This window comes from Metopolophium dirhodum, chromosome 2 (genome assembly GCF_019925205.1).
Source record: "Metopolophium dirhodum isolate CAU chromosome 2, ASM1992520v1, whole genome shotgun sequence".
Taxonomy (NCBI): Eukaryota; Metazoa; Arthropoda; class Insecta; order Hemiptera; family Aphididae; genus Metopolophium; species Metopolophium dirhodum.
Genome location: NC_083561.1, coordinates 21,854,355 through 21,870,920, shown reverse-complemented (window position 1 = coordinate 21,870,920; position 16,566 = coordinate 21,854,355). Strand labels below are relative to the sequence as shown.

At 32.0% G+C, this 16,566-nt stretch overlaps 5 protein-coding genes across 13 annotated transcripts in view; 3 read left to right on the top strand and 2 right to left on the bottom strand.

Annotated features, from left to right (window-relative positions):
- Window positions 1-451: 451 nt before the first annotated feature.
- Window positions 452-1,842, bottom strand: LOC132939696 (transcription elongation factor S-II). The gene has a single exon (XM_061007013.1). It carries the CDS (start codon window positions 1,558-1,560, stop codon window positions 694-696), a length of 867 nt encoding a protein of 288 aa, XP_060862996.1. The 5' UTR covers window positions 1,561-1,842; the 3' UTR covers window positions 452-693.
- A 169-nt stretch (window positions 1,843-2,011) lies between these two features.
- LOC132939695 (tryptophan--tRNA ligase, mitochondrial) lies at window positions 2,012-4,275 on the top strand. Of its 5 annotated transcripts, none has more exons than XM_061007010.1 (8): window positions 2,012-2,193; window positions 2,300-2,487; window positions 2,585-2,743; window positions 2,814-2,912; window positions 3,106-3,269; window positions 3,329-3,450; window positions 3,541-3,811; window positions 4,002-4,275. In XM_061007010.1, the coding sequence occupies exons 2-8, from the start codon at window positions 2,335-2,337 to the stop codon at window positions 4,189-4,191; spliced, it is 1,158 nt and encodes a 385-aa protein (XP_060862993.1). In that variant the 5' UTR covers window positions 2,012-2,193; window positions 2,300-2,334; the 3' UTR covers window positions 4,192-4,275. The 5 variants fall into 5 exon arrangements, with proteins under 5 accessions (XP_060862993.1, XP_060862992.1, XP_060862995.1 ...); XM_061007009.1 differs by having other exon boundaries at window positions 2,012-2,200; XM_061007012.1 differs by having other exon boundaries at window positions 2,012-2,299; window positions 2,370-2,487.
- On the bottom strand, window positions 4,207-6,524 carry LOC132939697 (small ribosomal subunit protein uS15m). The gene is made up of 4 exons (XM_061007014.1): window positions 6,103-6,524; window positions 5,884-6,017; window positions 4,633-4,825; window positions 4,207-4,569 (listed from the first exon to the last, which is right to left on the bottom strand). Exons 1-4 carry the CDS (start codon window positions 6,309-6,311, stop codon window positions 4,302-4,304), a joined length of 804 nt encoding a protein of 267 aa, XP_060862997.1. The 5' UTR covers window positions 6,312-6,524; the 3' UTR covers window positions 4,207-4,301.
- A 1,303-nt stretch (window positions 6,525-7,827) lies between these two features.
- LOC132939694 (protein transport protein Sec61 subunit alpha) lies at window positions 7,828-12,313 on the top strand. The gene is made up of 9 exons (XM_061007007.1): window positions 7,828-8,032; window positions 9,156-9,223; window positions 9,713-9,778; window positions 9,845-10,055; window positions 10,136-10,393; window positions 10,480-10,646; window positions 10,716-10,856; window positions 10,925-11,173; window positions 11,248-12,313. The coding sequence occupies exons 1-9, from the start codon at window positions 8,026-8,028 to the stop codon at window positions 11,509-11,511; spliced, it is 1,431 nt and encodes a 476-aa protein (XP_060862990.1). The 5' UTR covers window positions 7,828-8,025; the 3' UTR covers window positions 11,512-12,313.
- Window positions 12,314-14,936: 2,623 nt separating this feature from the next.
- The window catches only part of LOC132939739 (protein still life, isoform SIF type 1), a 69,140-nt gene continuing 67,510 nt past the window's right edge, over window positions 14,937-16,566 (top strand). For 2 of the 5 annotated variants that reach the window (XM_061007075.1, XM_061007071.1), the window contains exon 1: window positions 14,940-15,776. The gene's annotated coding sequence lies outside the window, so the exon portion shown is untranslated. Of the gene's footprint in view, window positions 15,777-16,566 lie in introns of all 5 variants that reach the window. The other 3 variants (XM_061007076.1, XM_061007073.1, XM_061007074.1) reach the window with 3 other exon arrangements.

Below are 16,566 nucleotides of genomic sequence, written 5' to 3'. Positions count from 1 at the left end.
TACTTTAATTATTATTAATCCTAAAATAATATTGTATTCCGTATTGGCAATAACATGAAATTACTATGAATAGTTATATTTAAAGTTGTTATTTAGTAATTTTCAATGCTTTAGGAAAAATAAAAAATATTTCTTAATAGATATTCAAATTTTTTATGAAGTATGCAAAGTACAAACTATCTAATAAGTTTAAAAAAAATAAATTAATGAATTATTATAGTATGTATATTATTTTTATGATTTATAATATTATACAATAACATGTATATTTGATGTATAATAAAGGTTGTACATTACATTTTAAAATGATTTTCTTCATAGTAATTTATTGAAAATTATGAATTTACATTAATTATACAATCAACGTGTAAGACTTTTTATAGACTCAACCAATATAATACTTAAAAAATATGTGTGGTTATTGCATTCTAGAGTTACAAAAATATAAAAATTTTAGTCACACTCAATAATATAAATTTATTTATATATTAAATATAGGTCATAGGTACATAAAACCGATCTCACAAATGAGTTTTCTTTAAATACTAAAAAAGTTCTATTAGTGAATAATGAATTTGTAGGCATATCAACTTCAATTTTTTTTTTAAATAAAAAATGAAGAAAAAAATACAATTATTATACATATATTTAGGTGCTCCATCAAGACCTAAACTGAACATCTGTATTATTAATCTAACAAAATTTCCATCTGTTACCACATTCATTGCACATAACAAAGGTTGTCATTGGTTCATCAGCACTTCTTGTTTGGATTTGGTTGTAGGTACAATTTCGTTTCTTACATTTACCACATTTCAATAAATCAGTTGAAGTTCCCTGTACAGTCGCCAATTGAGCATCATCTATAGATTCTTTAATGAGTCTATTTCTCAATGTTTTCATTTCGTTACTGGCCATCTCTTCAGCAGTCATTTTAGCTAATTGAGCAGGAGTAATAGCGCCAGCAATAAAATTGCTTCTTAGTTGTGGGTTTTTAGCATCTCTTAGATTTGAGTATCTACTTCTTACTCTGTTTTTGTACCGAGCATCAGTGTTTTTAAACTCTGAGTAAATGGCATCTTCTAGTTCATCAGCAAGTTCTTCAATTGACGCACAACCACCAAATTCATCTTCAGTTTTCAATGCGGTGATTAGTAAATCGCGACATTTAAGACGAATTGCATCTGTTGTTGATGGTGTTGGAAATACGACTGGTTTTGGCGTATCTTTCTTAGCATCTATTTTTTGTTCTCTTTCCTCGGACTTTTTACGCTCTTTTTTATCTTTCTTCGGCTCTTGAGGTACAGACTTGTCTCCACTTAATAGTTTTTTCCAATTTTTAATCAATGCTTTCGAAAATGTAATTACTTCTTCATCTTTGCAGCTTTTTCGGAATGAATTGACAGTCATTCCCACACGAGTCTTAGTAAGTATGTCCAGCGTGATCGGAAGGTCTTTGAGAGCTTTCAGTAAATCAAGAGCTTGGGTTTGGTCAGCATTTTCGTCGGACATGCTTTGTAACTTGTTTTGTATTTTAATTATGTCTTTTTCAACCGACATTGTAAAGATGGAATTGGTAATAAATCAATGTTCATTAACAGGTTAAATCCTTACCAAACTCCGATGTCTGAAAAGTTGATTTAATACAGTGAGTGTTTGAAAAATGATATATTTCACGTAATATTACGGAGTATGGACAGTGGACACACGTTAGTCTTAGTATGTAACCGACTGATGGGAATAATAATATATTATATTATAAACAAACACGGCGGCGGCGTGAACCCTCCAATTTCCAAAACAATTATTGTTAAAATGAAGAATGAAACCTGAAATATAAAAAAAATTGTTTGATAAAAATTGAACGCAAGCAGGTATTTTAAAAACAGTCACACCAACATAAGAGGATCACCTATGCACGCACTGTATAGGTCTATGGTATCATCACAGAATATATGAAATTAATATATTTTTCATTCTGTGGTATCATCATAGAACAAGTCGTGACCATCCTCATATTTTGATTGTTATCTTTTATACCAGATGACTGATTGGCGATTGTGTATTTGAGACTTGAGTACCTGTTTGAATTTTGAGTATCGAGTATTGACTTAAATCTTAATAATAAATTAATAAACAATAATATGACTTTAAAGAGACAAGAGTATATTGTTTCCAGTCTTGAATATTATAGTAAATAGTATTAACTTGTAAATTTTTTCTTATTTTTACTCATAAATACTTGGTAGTATAGTTACTACTGGATCTTGACTCTTTGTGATTTTCTAAATTCGTATAGGTACGTAAAGTTTCTGCACAATGTTGACTCAATAAATGCTTGGACGTATGGTATTGATTTTAGTATTCAGTTGCACTGTTGCAGTATATCATCATAATTACACATATTCCTCAAACAAATATTTAAACATGATTTTAAAAAAGATATCCCTTTCTTGTCTAACACTTGTACGTTTCTGTCATTCAAATGTAAGTGATCAAAATGCTTTATTTTAATCTTACTCAATTTGTTACAATATTTATTTAATAACTTTTTGATCATAAATATTTAAAAACAACTTTCTAGGTTAAATGGAAGGCGAGAGTATTCTCTGGGATTCAGCCTACAGGAACCCTGCATTTAGGTAATTACTTTGGTGCTGTATCCAAGTGGGTTCAACTACAAAATGAAAACAGAGAAGTCATATTCAGCATTGTTGACATGCACTCCATTACTTTGCCATATGTTAGTTCAATATTGTTTATCTAATATTATAAACTATGACTGTTGTGTTGACATTTTTCTATTTTATTAGAATACCAAGGAATTAGAAAAAAATGTCCTTCTCATGGCGGCTAGTCTAATTGCATGTGGAATTGATCCTGAAAAAAGCACCCTATTTCTGCAATCTCAGGTAATTTAAATTTCAATCATGGTAAAAAATATTGTTTGTTTGATATAATATAATATATTATACTTTAAGTGTTTAATAACTTGAAAAATGTAATAATCCATTTTTATTGTAGTCTTTACATAGAAATATAACTTTTTTATAGCAATAAAGCACTAAAATTATTACCTGATTGTAAATTCTATTTAATCTTTAGGTACCTGAACATACACAATTAAGTTGGGTTCTTGGATGCTTAACAACAATGCCTAGATTGGGCCAGTTGCCTCAATTTAAAGAAAAGTCTTCAACTTTGAAAGATGTTCCTCTTGGTTTGTACTTATATCCAGTTTTACAAGCTGCAGACATACTTTTATATAAGTAATCAATTATACTTTCCATCTAACATTTTCGTCATTGGCCTATTTTATTTGTCATAGAGCAACTAAAGTACCAGTCGGCGAAGATCAAATTCAACACTTGCAGTTAGCTCATAGTTTAGCTCGAACATTCAATAAACGCTTTGGTGACACATTTCCTGTACCTGAAGTTCTTATTCAACGTAAATACAATATATATATAACTTAAATATAAATATATGTAACTTAAATATATTGTATGGACATGTAAAATTTATCAATTTTGTCTTTAGAAAATTGCTCTTCAAGGATAAGAAATCTTCGTGACCCTATGAAAAAAATGTCTAAGTCTCATCCAGATCCTCGTGGAAGAATAGAAATTACGGATGAACCAGATGTCATTGTAGAAAAAGTGAAAAAATCTGTTACAGATTGTACATCAAAAATAACATATGATCCTGAAAATAGACCAGGTGTTTCAACACTTATAACTATGCATTCACTTATTTGTGGACTATTGCCAGAAGAAATTTGTGAAGAAAATTTGCTGTTGGACACTGGACGGTAAATTAGTTTTACCTAACAAAATAATAATTATAAAATATTGTAACTATTTTTTAGTTTTTTTTAACAACAAATAATGATAATATAAAACTAAAATAGAGTTACAATATTATTTTAATTTTGATAGTTTACCTATATAGTACAAGTTTATAACTAATTGATACTTATAATATGGTATTTTATTTTTAAGGTATAAACATATAGTAGCAGAAGCGTTAGTTGAAAAATTTACGCCTATTCGTCAGGAGATATTAAAATTAATAGATTCACCGGAATATTTGAGTAAAGTACTACAAGAAGGACAACAGAAAGCAAATTTAATTGCTTCAAATACATGGCAGGAAGTAGCTTCAAAAATTGGTACAATACCATGCAATTAAATTTTAAGTCATAAATAAAAAACTAGTTAATAATTTTAATACTATAGAACTGTTTTTTTGAACATTAAAGAGTTTTAATTTTTATTTAACAATTCTCATTTACAATAGGGTTATTCTTGAATTGATTTAAGGGTTTTCCATTCTTCTAATTGTTTACGGGCATTTTCAATATCTGCATCAGTTATTGTTGGTTCAACTCCACATTCAACTTCTTCTTTTTTAGCCCATTCTAATGTTTCCAATTTTTGTTTCAAAAATTTTTCTTTTTCGTTATCCAATTCAGTACGGTATTCCGCCAGTTTTTTAGATTTAACTTCATCACACCATTTAGATGTCAGACGACGTAAGGATTTTTTTCTTTCTACTCGTTCATAGGGTCTAGAATAGAAATACAAATTATAAATATAAATATATTGTAAAATTATTTTGCAATTTACTTACGGGTGAGGATGATACATTAAATCTAAATTTTCCAATAACCATTCAAACTTCTTATAGTCCCAAGTTCGTAAATGTTTCAGTCTTTTTTTACGTTTATCTATTATTTCTTTTAATGCTACTCTAGAATTTTTATCTCTTGGAGATAATTTGTAGTGTTCTTGAAGATTACGAATGTTTGCCGTCATACTGGCAACTAAATATAAAAAACATGAATATTTATTGGATATAAATATACTGGGAACTATAACATATTTTTTACGTCTTATAATCTATATTTAAGACTAACCAAATTGAAGAATATAAAAAAAACATTAGGTTATTAATGTTAATTAATAATTATAATTTAAAATTGTCTACTTATTTCCCATACCATTAAAAAAAAATTGAGAATAAAACTGACCTAATATTATAAAGTTATATAATTATCTAAAATATTGGTTAGACAATTAGATAGTTATCTAAATAATCCAATGTATAGTAGTAAAAAACCAGGGTACTGTTAATAGTACCGACTATACCTACTATTTTATAACACGGTGTCAAATATTTAATTTTTATTAAAATTGGTTAGTTGTAATGTTATTAGTTATGAATAGGTCTTAAAATAAAATACTAATGAACACAATTACAATGATTACTTTTATGATTTGCTTTCTTAATTCTGATATCTGGACATATTTTTTTTATCCGAACACATACTAGAAAATATAATTATGGGTCCAAGCGTGTATAAAATTATCTTGCCAAAATATTAAAAGTGTTGTTACTGTCATATGTTTTTGGACGGCTGGACTAACCTGTGCAGCTGCCTCTCCAGCCATGAAGATATGAAAGCGCTTATACTCTTATACTTGTAACGAAAATACTTAGTAGGTCTTATTTTATGTATATTATTATATAATTTCTTTTATATTAAAATATGCGTATATATGTGCGGTAATGACTAAATAATGCAAACAAATTTAAATTTTGCTTGAGAGTTTTAAACATATTTATAGATCACTCCCATAGCTCTGCAAAGTCAAATATGATAAAGCTAAAAGTTCTTAGCAGACTTAATTACATAATATACAGAAACCTAAAATTTTTTTAATTAATGTAAACTGAAAAAATATATTTTAAATATTATATGTGCCTACCTAATTAATAACTTTTTTTAAAAAATAAATATACTATATTGTTCCAATTAAGAAAGTAAAAAATAAAAATAAAATATCATTTTTAGTTATTAATAATATATCATGATCATACTTTGAACTTCGCATGATGTGAAATCCAAATTATTGGCTTTGACTTTATCAATGAGTTGTTGACGAGCCAGTTGCGTTGCATACCGCCGTCCCATAAACTCACAAGAAAATACTTTACGCACATATTCGTTTGCTCTAAAATAAAATTTGGTTGATAAAAATCAACTACTTTCATAACCTTTTGTCAATAAAAAAAAATAAAGTTATGTTAATCATTTACGTTTTTAGTTCCTCAGATTCTTGATACTCTAATGGAGGTTTTGACATGTCCAGAGGCTCCAAGGGTGATAAGTCACCAGATTTTTTAGGATCCCAGCAAGCAATTTTCTCTGGTCGGACCCATTTTATGTGTAAATCAGACTTAAGGCCCCTAACTGATAGGATTACACCGTTCCTAGGGTGAATGAGTGAACGTAATGTAGCGAACATGATGGTACATGGAACAAAACTAATTAATTAAAACGAATATTTATTATTTACTCATATAAACAAAATAGAATTTTGTTAAACTTAAAATCTATAACAAAATAAAAAACCTTAGCAAATTCCAATAAAGAACTACTCAGTTATCTCATAATTTGTTATTATATCGTTATCATATCATTTTTATATTGGAGGTTAGGACATATTTAAGCAAGAAGGGTCCACACTACGAATTAAGATATACTATAATTAAGTATATCTTAAACCGTGGTTCACACCAAGGTTTATAGATAATATAATATTATTATCTATAAACCTTGGTGTAAATCCCATGATAGATAATACAATATTATTATCTATAAACCTTGGTGAAAAATTTTCTTCTGTGTGGAAACCCCATAGATAATATAATTATTCTTATATTATCTATGGTGAACCCCCCTTTAATCAATGATAATTGATAAGCATTAAACTCGTAACAGTTTTATTCTGTGCTCGAAGCCCGCAAAGTTCATAAAATATATGTTATAATAATCTATAAACCTTGCGTACGCTGTTAATCGTAATGACGTTGCCTAAAATAATAGACAATTGAAAGAATTATGCTTTATGCCTATCATGGTATATTGGTATTTGGTACTTGTAAGTTGTAACTCGTTTTCAGCAGTCCAATTCCATCGTTTAACAGCTTGTCTTAACTTTTAGCCGTTAGGCCTTTAGCACGATCCTTCAATTCTTGGTAGTTAACTTATGTAGTGGCACAGACTGAGATAGATAAATAAATGTATTACATTTTAATATTTAATGTTCTTGCGTTGTTTTCAGCTATCTACATTAGCCATAATACATACAAAATAGTAAATACTAATATAGCTAGCTTCGGCTTATGTTTCAGATTAACATTTTTAGAACATATCCATTTTGTGTGCACCCTATAAATAAAAAAAAAATACAGAAGAGAAAAGAAACCATATATACTCAAATCGAGAGTATTAAATATTAAAAAATATCCATAATTTTTGGTAGAATGTTTTTAATGTTTTAAACTTTTAAATTGTCCACCACTCTATATATATAACCATTATCCATAAGCTATAATTCTTTAACGATTAATGAATATTAAACAAAACAAATCAAAATCCGTTACCGATAATTCGATCAGCGTACATTGCACAGGCAATCATGGAGTACACGCATTATATAATTAATATACCTACTTATAATATACCGTAATTCATGATATAATATAATTTTTACATAATATTTTATGTCAATTGTTTATAATAATAATAATAATAATATGTCATTGCAAATACAGACGTATTATTCGTAACATATAAATTTATTATTAAAATAATAATAATGTGACGAAGGTCCAACGTTGCATGACAACAATTTAAAAAATGGTATGTTGTACACATGTACACCGTCCGTGGGAGGGCGTGTTTGTAACCTCTTTGGTATGTGTACACCATACGTGTCGCCGACTCATCGACAAAAATCGTTGCATGTGTGTTCGTGTTGATGTTGTCGGTCAAGCCGCTACGTGGTTGTACGTTCCACAGAATATTGAAAGTGAACTGTACTCTGTCGCCGTGACGTCCACCTTTTCCAGATCACTCGTCTCTTATGGTTCCTGACGTTAAATACGTGTCGTTTTACTACTGATGTTCTTTAATAATTGAAGCCAAAAGACTGTCACGAACACAAATCAATCACAATGGGTTGTAAGTATTATTACTGTTTATTTTCCATTTCATTTTTGGTTTACACTTTTGGATAATTCGTGTTTTCTATAGCCCTCCGTGAAGGAACCCCTTTACATCTATGATACCTGTTGGCAACGGGCGTCTGCTGTAAATTGATTGATGCCTCTGAAGTTAATTATGTGTTTCTTTCTTTCCCAAACGATTTGTTATGAGTTCTAAAACAATTTGTTTGAAACTTTTCTTCAATTTGTTTGGTTTTTAAAAAGTGGGTCAGGTTTTTGGTCTATAGAAACGTTCTTCCATTTATGAATAAATGTGTTATTTATTATAAACTAATGGGTTACTCCTATATTTAGTTAACTTAAGTGTATTGAAACTACTTATTTCGTTTATAAATATAATAAATGATTTTTCAAGCATAGATTGATGTGACGTAGCTGTTTGTTATATCATAATATGATTAATTTAATTGTTATTAAATTTAGTGATTAATTTATAGTTACGTTTTGTAAGCAAATTATGTTAATGTGTACTGTCTTATGGTTCTATTTTGAAATTGCATATTTGGCACCTTTCTTTCACCTACTTTTTGTATAACTTAGGTACTATTTGATTTATGAATCTTTAAAATGTAAATAGTATTATCTAATATCTATCTAACTATTAAGTGCCTATGCTGTTTAAAATATGATAGTTTTAAAGATAGGTAGTCTCTGTTCAATATTAAAATATTAAAGTAAAGTATCATACTTTTAAAAATTCTGGATAATTTACATTACCTACTGATTAAAACTTAATATAACTATAGGTACACAATACCCAAAAGCTTAATTTTTGCTGTCATTGTGAGTGTTCCCCAGACAATGAAAAAACAATAACAATTGAATAATGTATTGTATTATAATGTTCAATATTTTAGCCTTTATTCCAAGTCTATGGAACATTTCATGCACACTGTTATCTAGTTGACTATACTCTGACATTTTGTGTCCAACAAATTAAATCATTAGATCCATCAAAATGTATTCTATATTTACTCGTAATATCTTATTTATTACCTAATATATTTTAGATCATTCAAAAACACAAATTATCGTAATACAAGAATTTAATTTATTTGTTTTTTTGTTTTTTGTTTCAGTTAAATTTTTAGAAGTAATTAAACCTTTCTGCAGTATATTGCCAGAAATTGCTAAACCTGAACGTAAAGTAAGTATTTAAATACTGTTAAAACTATTTATGTTATTAGGATATTTTTAGGTCACTTAAAACAGACAATAACACTGATTTATGTGCCCAAATTAACTGTGCTCAATCATTAGATCCAAATTATATTAGTTAGTATTGTTCAAGTTAAAAGAAATCTATGCTTATATTGATTATTATAGGTACTAATTATATTTTAGCTAAGCAAATAAACATATTTATTAGATAATAGATAGGATTGATATGATAATTTTAATTGATAAATTTATATTTAGTTTGTTGATAGGTTATAAACTTATAAATTATAATAGATTTTAATTCTAATTTTAATTTACTTTAACTAATGGTTTACTATTTGTGTATATTTTAAAAATGATGTGTTAATATTAGAGATTTAATTATCAATTACCTACACTTATATTTTCTATTAAATTAAAATTAAATAATGAATTTAATTAGTGATTACTAATTATATACTCTTATTTTACTTAGATTCAATTCAGAGAAAAAGTATTATGGACTGCCATTACTTTATTCATTTTTTTGGTTTGCTGTCAAGTAAGTTATTTTATTTTATATTAATTTTTGTTGTCTTTAAAATTTTAAAAATTATATAATTTTTAGATACCTCTGTTTGGAATTATGAGTTCAGACTCAGCTGATCCTTTTTATTGGATTCGTGTAATTTTGGCTTCAAATCGAGGTACTTTAATGGAACTTGGAATTTCACCAATTGTAACTTCTGGGCTTATTATGCAATTGTTGGCTGGAGCTAAAATCATTGAAGTTGGTGATACTCCTAAAGATCGTGCATTATTTAATGGAGCACAAAAACGTATGGATTATATTTATATAATAAAATTAAAAATATAATTATTTTATTTAATTAACCAAAAATATATTATAATTTTTTAGTGTTTGGTATGGTTATTACTGTTGGACAAGCAATTGTTTATGTTATGACTGGTATGTATGGTGATCCCAGTGAAATTGGAGCTGGCGTATGCTTGTTAATCATCATTCAGTTGTTTGTGGCTGGATTAATTGTCTTGTTATTGGACGAACTTTTGCAAAAAGGATACGGGTTAGGTTCGGGAATATCACTTTTCATAGCTACAAACATTTGTGAAACGATAGTCTGGAAAGCTTTCAGTCCAACAACTGTTAACACAGGTAAAATATATTTTATTTAAAGTATTTTTTACAAATTATTTGTTATTTTATAATTGGTTGGTTAAAATGATAAATATGTTTTCTAGGTCGAGGTACTGAATTTGAAGGAGCTGTTATAGCTTTGTTCCATTTATTGGCTACAAGACAAGATAAGGTTAGAGCACTCAGGGAAGCCTTTTATAGACAAAACTTACCGAACTTGATGAATTTATTGGCAACTGTATTGGTGTTTGCTATTGTAATATATTTCCAAGTAAGTTAAAATTAAAATAAAATATTATGAGTTTTATAATTTAATTATATGTTCATGATAATATTATAGGGTTTCCGAGTTGATCTACCAATTAAGTCTGCCAGGTATCGTGGACAATATAGCAGCTATCCAATCAAGTTGTTCTATACATCAAACATTCCTATCATTTTACAATCTGCTTTAGTATCAAATTTATATGTTATATCTCAGGTAAAAAGATTGTCATTAAGTTTTGATTATATAATTAACCACTCATATTTTGAATGTTTAATTTATAGATGTTGGCTGTAAAATTCCATGGTAACATATTAGTGAATTTATTGGGTGTTTGGGCTGATGTTGGTGGTGGTGGACCAGCACGAGCATATCCAGTTGGAGGTTTGTGCTATTATTTATCTCCACCAGAAAATCTATCTCATATTGCAGAAGATCCTATCCACGCTATTCTTTATATTGTATTTATGTTGGGATCATGTGCATTCTTTTCCAAAACATGGATTGAAGTCTCTGGATCATCCGCTAAAGATGTTAGTACAGCAAATTGATATTCAATTTAATTTATTTATGTTAAACCTATAAATAAAAACATTTATGTTAATAGGTTGCAAAGCAATTAAAAGAACAACAAATGGTTATGCGAGGTCACAGGGATAACTCCATGATTCATGAATTGAACCGTTATATACCTACTGCTGCAGCGTTTGGAGGGCTTTGTATTGGTGCATTATCTGTGTTGGCCGACTTCATGGGTGCCATTGGATCAGGCACGGGTATCCTGTTAGCTGTTACTATTATATACCAGTATTTTGAAATATTTGTTAAAGAACAAAGTGAAATGGGTGGTATGAGCACATTGTTGTTCTAAAATGTTAATTCATTACCCAACAGTTAATGAAATTGTTGAAAAAATCATCGAGTCCCTGTGGGACAGAACTGTTGTTGTCATGGTCTATGCATGACTCAAATTTAAATTATTCTGAAAATAAATTTATTTTTAGAAATAAAAATTTACTGATAAATCGACACAGCATTTCAAAATGTTAATTTAAAAATTGTCTAAACAAAAAAATGTCCCAACAACAAATTTATATTTATTTGTTATTATTATAATTTTTTTTTTTTTTTGTAAATTATATAAATGTTAGAAAATAGGAAATTTATAATATATGAACATTATTTTTCTCTTAAAGCTTACATCATAATATAAATATAATGTTGTGATTGGCAACAATTCTTCCTAATTTTTTTAATGTAAATATTAATACTATATACTTACAGTAAGTTAATAGCAGTAAAATTAAGAATATGTTTTGAGTCAAATTATATTTTTTTTTCTGACCATTTCAACACAATTGTTTTGTCACTTCAGTTACTTATGACTCATTGCTATATGTTAATGAATAATAATAAAAAAATCTTTTATTTACCATCATTCTTTTCTATATTTATAGAAAAATGAATTGATATGGTATAATAATATATACTCATGAGATTCTGTAATTGAAGTGCATTTTAAGCATATCTATTGTTATGGAAAAACTGTTATACTAGATCAATTATGTCGTTGATCGTCGTTTAAAAATTGAAATGGCGTAATGATAAGGGTTTCTTATATTTTCATTTAACATTTTTACGTACGATTGAATAAAAACATTGTTTTTGATAATCTTTAATTTTTTTTATTCATCATAATTATTTTAATGTTATAGATGAATTACATATATAAATATGTTATATCAACATTCTAATAGTATAATCAGGTGGTTTTACCAAAACTGCATAGGGAATCGGGATGGATCTCGTGTGCCTAGTTTCTTGTTTCTAGTTCAGGTGTAGCTGTGCATGTGGCTCTAATTCACCAAGTATTTCAGTAATAGCTATTACTCTAATCATAATAATGTAGTTGATACATGACATGATTAATAATATCGATTCAAAATAATTTAAATACAATTATTAGATTTTATAATTTTTATTCAACTAGGTTTAATATATTTTACTTACATTATAAAAGTGCTAAAGTATTCGGAATTTCTTCCCTGTATGTAAAATCAAAAGTTAAATAAGTAATAATCATATATTATTATAACTAATGTAGTTATGTAAGTTTGGTTAATCATATGTTGTAGTATCATGAATACTGAATAGTAAAACGAAGAGAGTAGTAAGTAATAACTGATATACATAATTATGTATAAGTTCGATTAATCGTACGTTTACCGCTGAGAATTATGGGAATGAACGTAGATTAGCTTCTAATACCGTTAGTGTGGCGCATGGTGCGACCGGTTTTATTGTCGCGGCGTTAAAACCTTTCGAACTGGACGGCGAAAATACCCAAGTGTGGCGAGACCCTTAAGGCGAGTGACATACTGCAGTATTACTTTGCATTGAACCCCCTGATATTACGTACATGCGTCAATTTTTATTGACATGTCATACAGTTTTATATGTCTATAATTGCGCAATGAGAGAGTACCTACACTATACTTTTCGCAACACACTCGCGACTAACGGGGGTGATGAGGTCAAGTGCGCTTTCGTGTGGGCATCTGGTCACGCAGCGTATGGGGCATACATACATAAACCTCGTTGTCGGGCGAACGGTGTGCATAGTGTAAGGGAAGAACGCAGTGCATCCGCAGCAGCGTGCCACCTCTTGGGCGTGGCACGTCCTATCCACCACCGCGAGCAGCATCACTATTCCTCTCCGCGCGCGATTCCTCACCATCACTCGTTTGCTCCCTGTATTTCTCTCTCTCACTCCTTTCGCGCCTTTGCCCTGGGTCCGACGTTGCCATGGATACCGCATCTTGTCCCTCGTCTTAAATCAATAATAAAAACGTGGAACGCGAACGAGCGATTCTGACGCACCGCGGCAACGTCGCAGCAACGCCCGGCGTATGACGACAGATTCTCTGGTTCGATGTGTTTGCGTTTAGAAGAAAAGGGGTACCCGGGCACTACGCACGCCGGTATAGCGGTTACCCGTACCGTGTCTAATTTTTTTCACCCATAATAGTTTATTAATAATCGCACAGACACAAATATAGGACAGAAAAGATGAAAAACTATTTTGTGTTCAATGCTTTGCAGGCAGCGAATCCTTCTTTACAATCCCCTAGACCCCCCCCCCCCCCCTAGTTGCGCCAATGAATCCCTAATCCCTATCCACTGTTATACGCGTGAGAGTGCCGTGACGGTATATAGCAGATACTGAGGAAGTGAGACTCCTCGGATAATGACGCCGGGGCTCTCTCGCCTTAAATTGGGTTAAACATCAATGGGGTCGGTGCGTCATATGCTTTGATTGCGGATTTTTAAGTGGTGCTTGTCGAATTATTTTTTTCATTACGCTGTCGTCAGACGACAACGCTACTGAATTCCCTCCGGGTAGAATAGGTAGGGTTCTGGGGTGGTGGCAAAAGAGGCACTCGATGTGAGTGGCGACGCGTTCAAGAGGTTCGAGATGATGGGTCAATAAAATGAATGATGCTGGTTTTTGAACACGTTGCGGTAACATGGTTGATTTCTCAGCTTGCCCGAGTACCGGAATACATCGTGTCACGTCGACAAAACGACCAACACACTGATAACTAGAACCACACTGTCTCCAAAATATCGGTGACAAAATTACTGTACAATTTCCGGTTCTCTCGGGCCGCGTGTGGGTACCTACCTACATAACGCATGTAACCATCGGCTTTATTATAACATGTAGGTATAGCTGTAAGTGTAGGCGTGTGTTATGTAGCTGTAGGCCCTATAATACCGTCGTTTCACGACGACAGTACAATATCGGTCACCGCCGAGTGCATCAGACCCGATGCGATCCCGGCAAAGTGTACCGCCGTAATATTCGAGTGGTATCGGTGGTCGCTGCAAGGGAGTGGCGCTGTCCGCGCGGTTCGCAGTGCATCATACAGAGTTCGCCAACGGTCAGATCGCCCCCGCTATCGCGCTCGCACACATAATAATATAGTATAATAATAATAATATAATAGTCGCCGCGGACGGGTAAAGGACCGGGGGTGGTGGCATGACACTGCGTGTATAGAGTGCGGCTGGGTGAGGTGATAGGGCGACGGAGCCGTGCGAGTGCCCCCCCGCGCGCGTGCATTGCCACGGTGCGCTCGAGTCGAGATGGCCCCAATTTTCCGCCAGGACGTCAAGGGCGGCGGCGGAGGACGCATCGGGGGGGGGGGGGGGGAGGATGCACGTCGCGGCGGTGGTGTAAAATCCTGGGGCACGCCGACGGGAAAATCCCCGGATTACTTTACGGACTGTCGTCGCGGGCTGCGATAGCGCGAACGTGCCGCTGCCGTCGTCGCCGCCGCCGCTGCCGCCGTGCGCGTTTCGCGTCGTGTGCCGCCGACGCGGACTGTTGTAAAGGAGAGTTAGTTGCGGTGCGTGCCGGCGGGTCGGGTGTCTCTCTCTATCACTCTCTGAGCGGTCCCGCAGTCGTATTATCATCAGCACCGTTATTATTACTATACTACTATTGCCGTTATTTATTATTAATATTATATTGCGCGCGCGTTTGGGTGTGTGTGTGTGTGTGTGTGTGTGTATTGCGTGGAAGACAGTGTGATCAGTAGGGGCGCACCGCGGCGGCCGATACATAATGTGATATATTATTAATAGAAATATTATCGTCGTCTCCGCCACCGCCGCCGCCGTTTAAAATTATCGTCGTTTTAAATGGTCCGCGCGTACGGTACGCGCCGCAAAAGCCGCGCGACCGACCCGTCTTTGTCATATACTTGTATGCCGTAGGCGTCGTCGTCGTACGTTATTAGTATAATAGCGGTTCGTATAATATTGTTATTACCGTTATTACTATTATTATTATTATTATAATATTATACATTTATCAATTTAATTTTAAACGTTTCGTTTCGGGTTGCGTATAATATATATTATATACATCATTATAATATTATTATGTCGCGTGCCGTTCACACCGTGCATAACACGAGACCGCCGCCGCCACCGTCTCAGCAGCCGCCGCCGACGTCGTTTTTGTGCAGCCGACCGCCGCTGCCGGCGTCGTCGTCGTAGGAGAGCAACGCACCACCGCCGCAAATTCTGCAACCGCCGCCGCTCCCCTATTGCCCCCGGACGAGACGCGTGAGTTGTGTTTTGTCGTTATCAGTTATCACATCACTGCTCAATTATAATATGTTATGAAATGAGAACCAGGGTATACCTATATTTATATATGTGCTAAACATGGGCGTCCCACATCGGGGTGGTCGAGGGATGCATACGCGATTCACCCTCGGGACAAAACCATCGACCAGTATTCGAACTTTTGAAGTGACGTTAACGTACACGAAACGAATATCAAACTTAATGACCAAACGGTTATGAAGAAAAAAATTGTTATAATATGATTATTCTGATAGTCTTTCTGTAATGTACCTTCTGATGAGCCGTGAGTGTCCATGCACATAGAATGTTGGTATTCTGAATGGCGAATACTATCATTGCGTAAAATGTTGTTATATAGAAACACGAATTAGTAACAGTAAATTAAAAAAAGATATGCTAAATCAGTGATTATAACAATAAAAAATTGCATTGAATAAGAAATTGTTTAGTGTGCCTGTTCCCCCCGATGCGAGTTTAAAGATAACGGTTTTCTATATTTATTCAATGCTTAAACTTAAATGGAAATAGGTAGTCAATTCTTTTTTCCAACAAAGGAAGATTTTTCGTTATTATATTATACCTTTTTAGAATAAAAATAAGATAAAAAAAACTAGAGAAGTCGAATATTTATATGTATATTAATAATTAATTTTTCTACTAGAAATTAATAATGTACCTTATTGTACCTATAATAGGTTTAAATATTTTTTACGAATTAAATATATATATAAATATATAAATCGAATATAATATTATAACTATAATA

Excerpts from the sequence above, each read along its gene's own strand:
- LOC132939696 (XM_061007013.1), bottom strand. The coding sequence starts at position 1,560 with ATGTCGGTTGAAAAAGACATAATTAAAATACAAAACAAGTTACAAAGC.
- LOC132939695 (XM_061007010.1), top strand. The coding sequence starts at position 2,335 with ATGCTTGGACGTATGGTATTGATTTTAGTATTCAGTTGCACTGTTGCA. Across the intron at positions 3,270-3,328 it reads GCAGACATACTTTTATATAA|AGCAACTAAAGTACCAGTCG; the intron begins GTAATCAATTAT and ends TATTTGTCATAG. Across the intron at positions 3,812-4,001 it reads TTGCTGTTGGACACTGGACG|GTATAAACATATAGTAGCAG; the intron begins GTAAATTAGTTT and ends TTTATTTTTAAG.
- LOC132939697 (XM_061007014.1), bottom strand. The coding sequence starts at position 6,311 with ATGTTCGCTACATTACGTTCACTCATTCACCCTAGGAACGGTGTAATC. Across the intron at positions 4,826-5,883 it reads CACATCATGCGAAGTTCAAA|TTGCCAGTATGACGGCAAAC; the intron begins GTATGATCATGA and ends TTTTATATTTAG. Across the intron at positions 4,570-4,632 it reads TTAATGTATCATCCTCACCC|ACCCTATGAACGAGTAGAAA; the intron begins GTAAGTAAATTG and ends TTTCTATTCTAG.
- LOC132939694 (XM_061007007.1), top strand. Across the intron at positions 9,779-9,844 it reads TTTTTTTGGTTTGCTGTCAA|ATACCTCTGTTTGGAATTAT; the intron begins GTAAGTTATTTT and ends TATAATTTTTAG. Across the intron at positions 10,056-10,135 it reads ATTTAATGGAGCACAAAAAC|TGTTTGGTATGGTTATTACT; the intron begins GTATGGATTATA and ends ATAATTTTTTAG.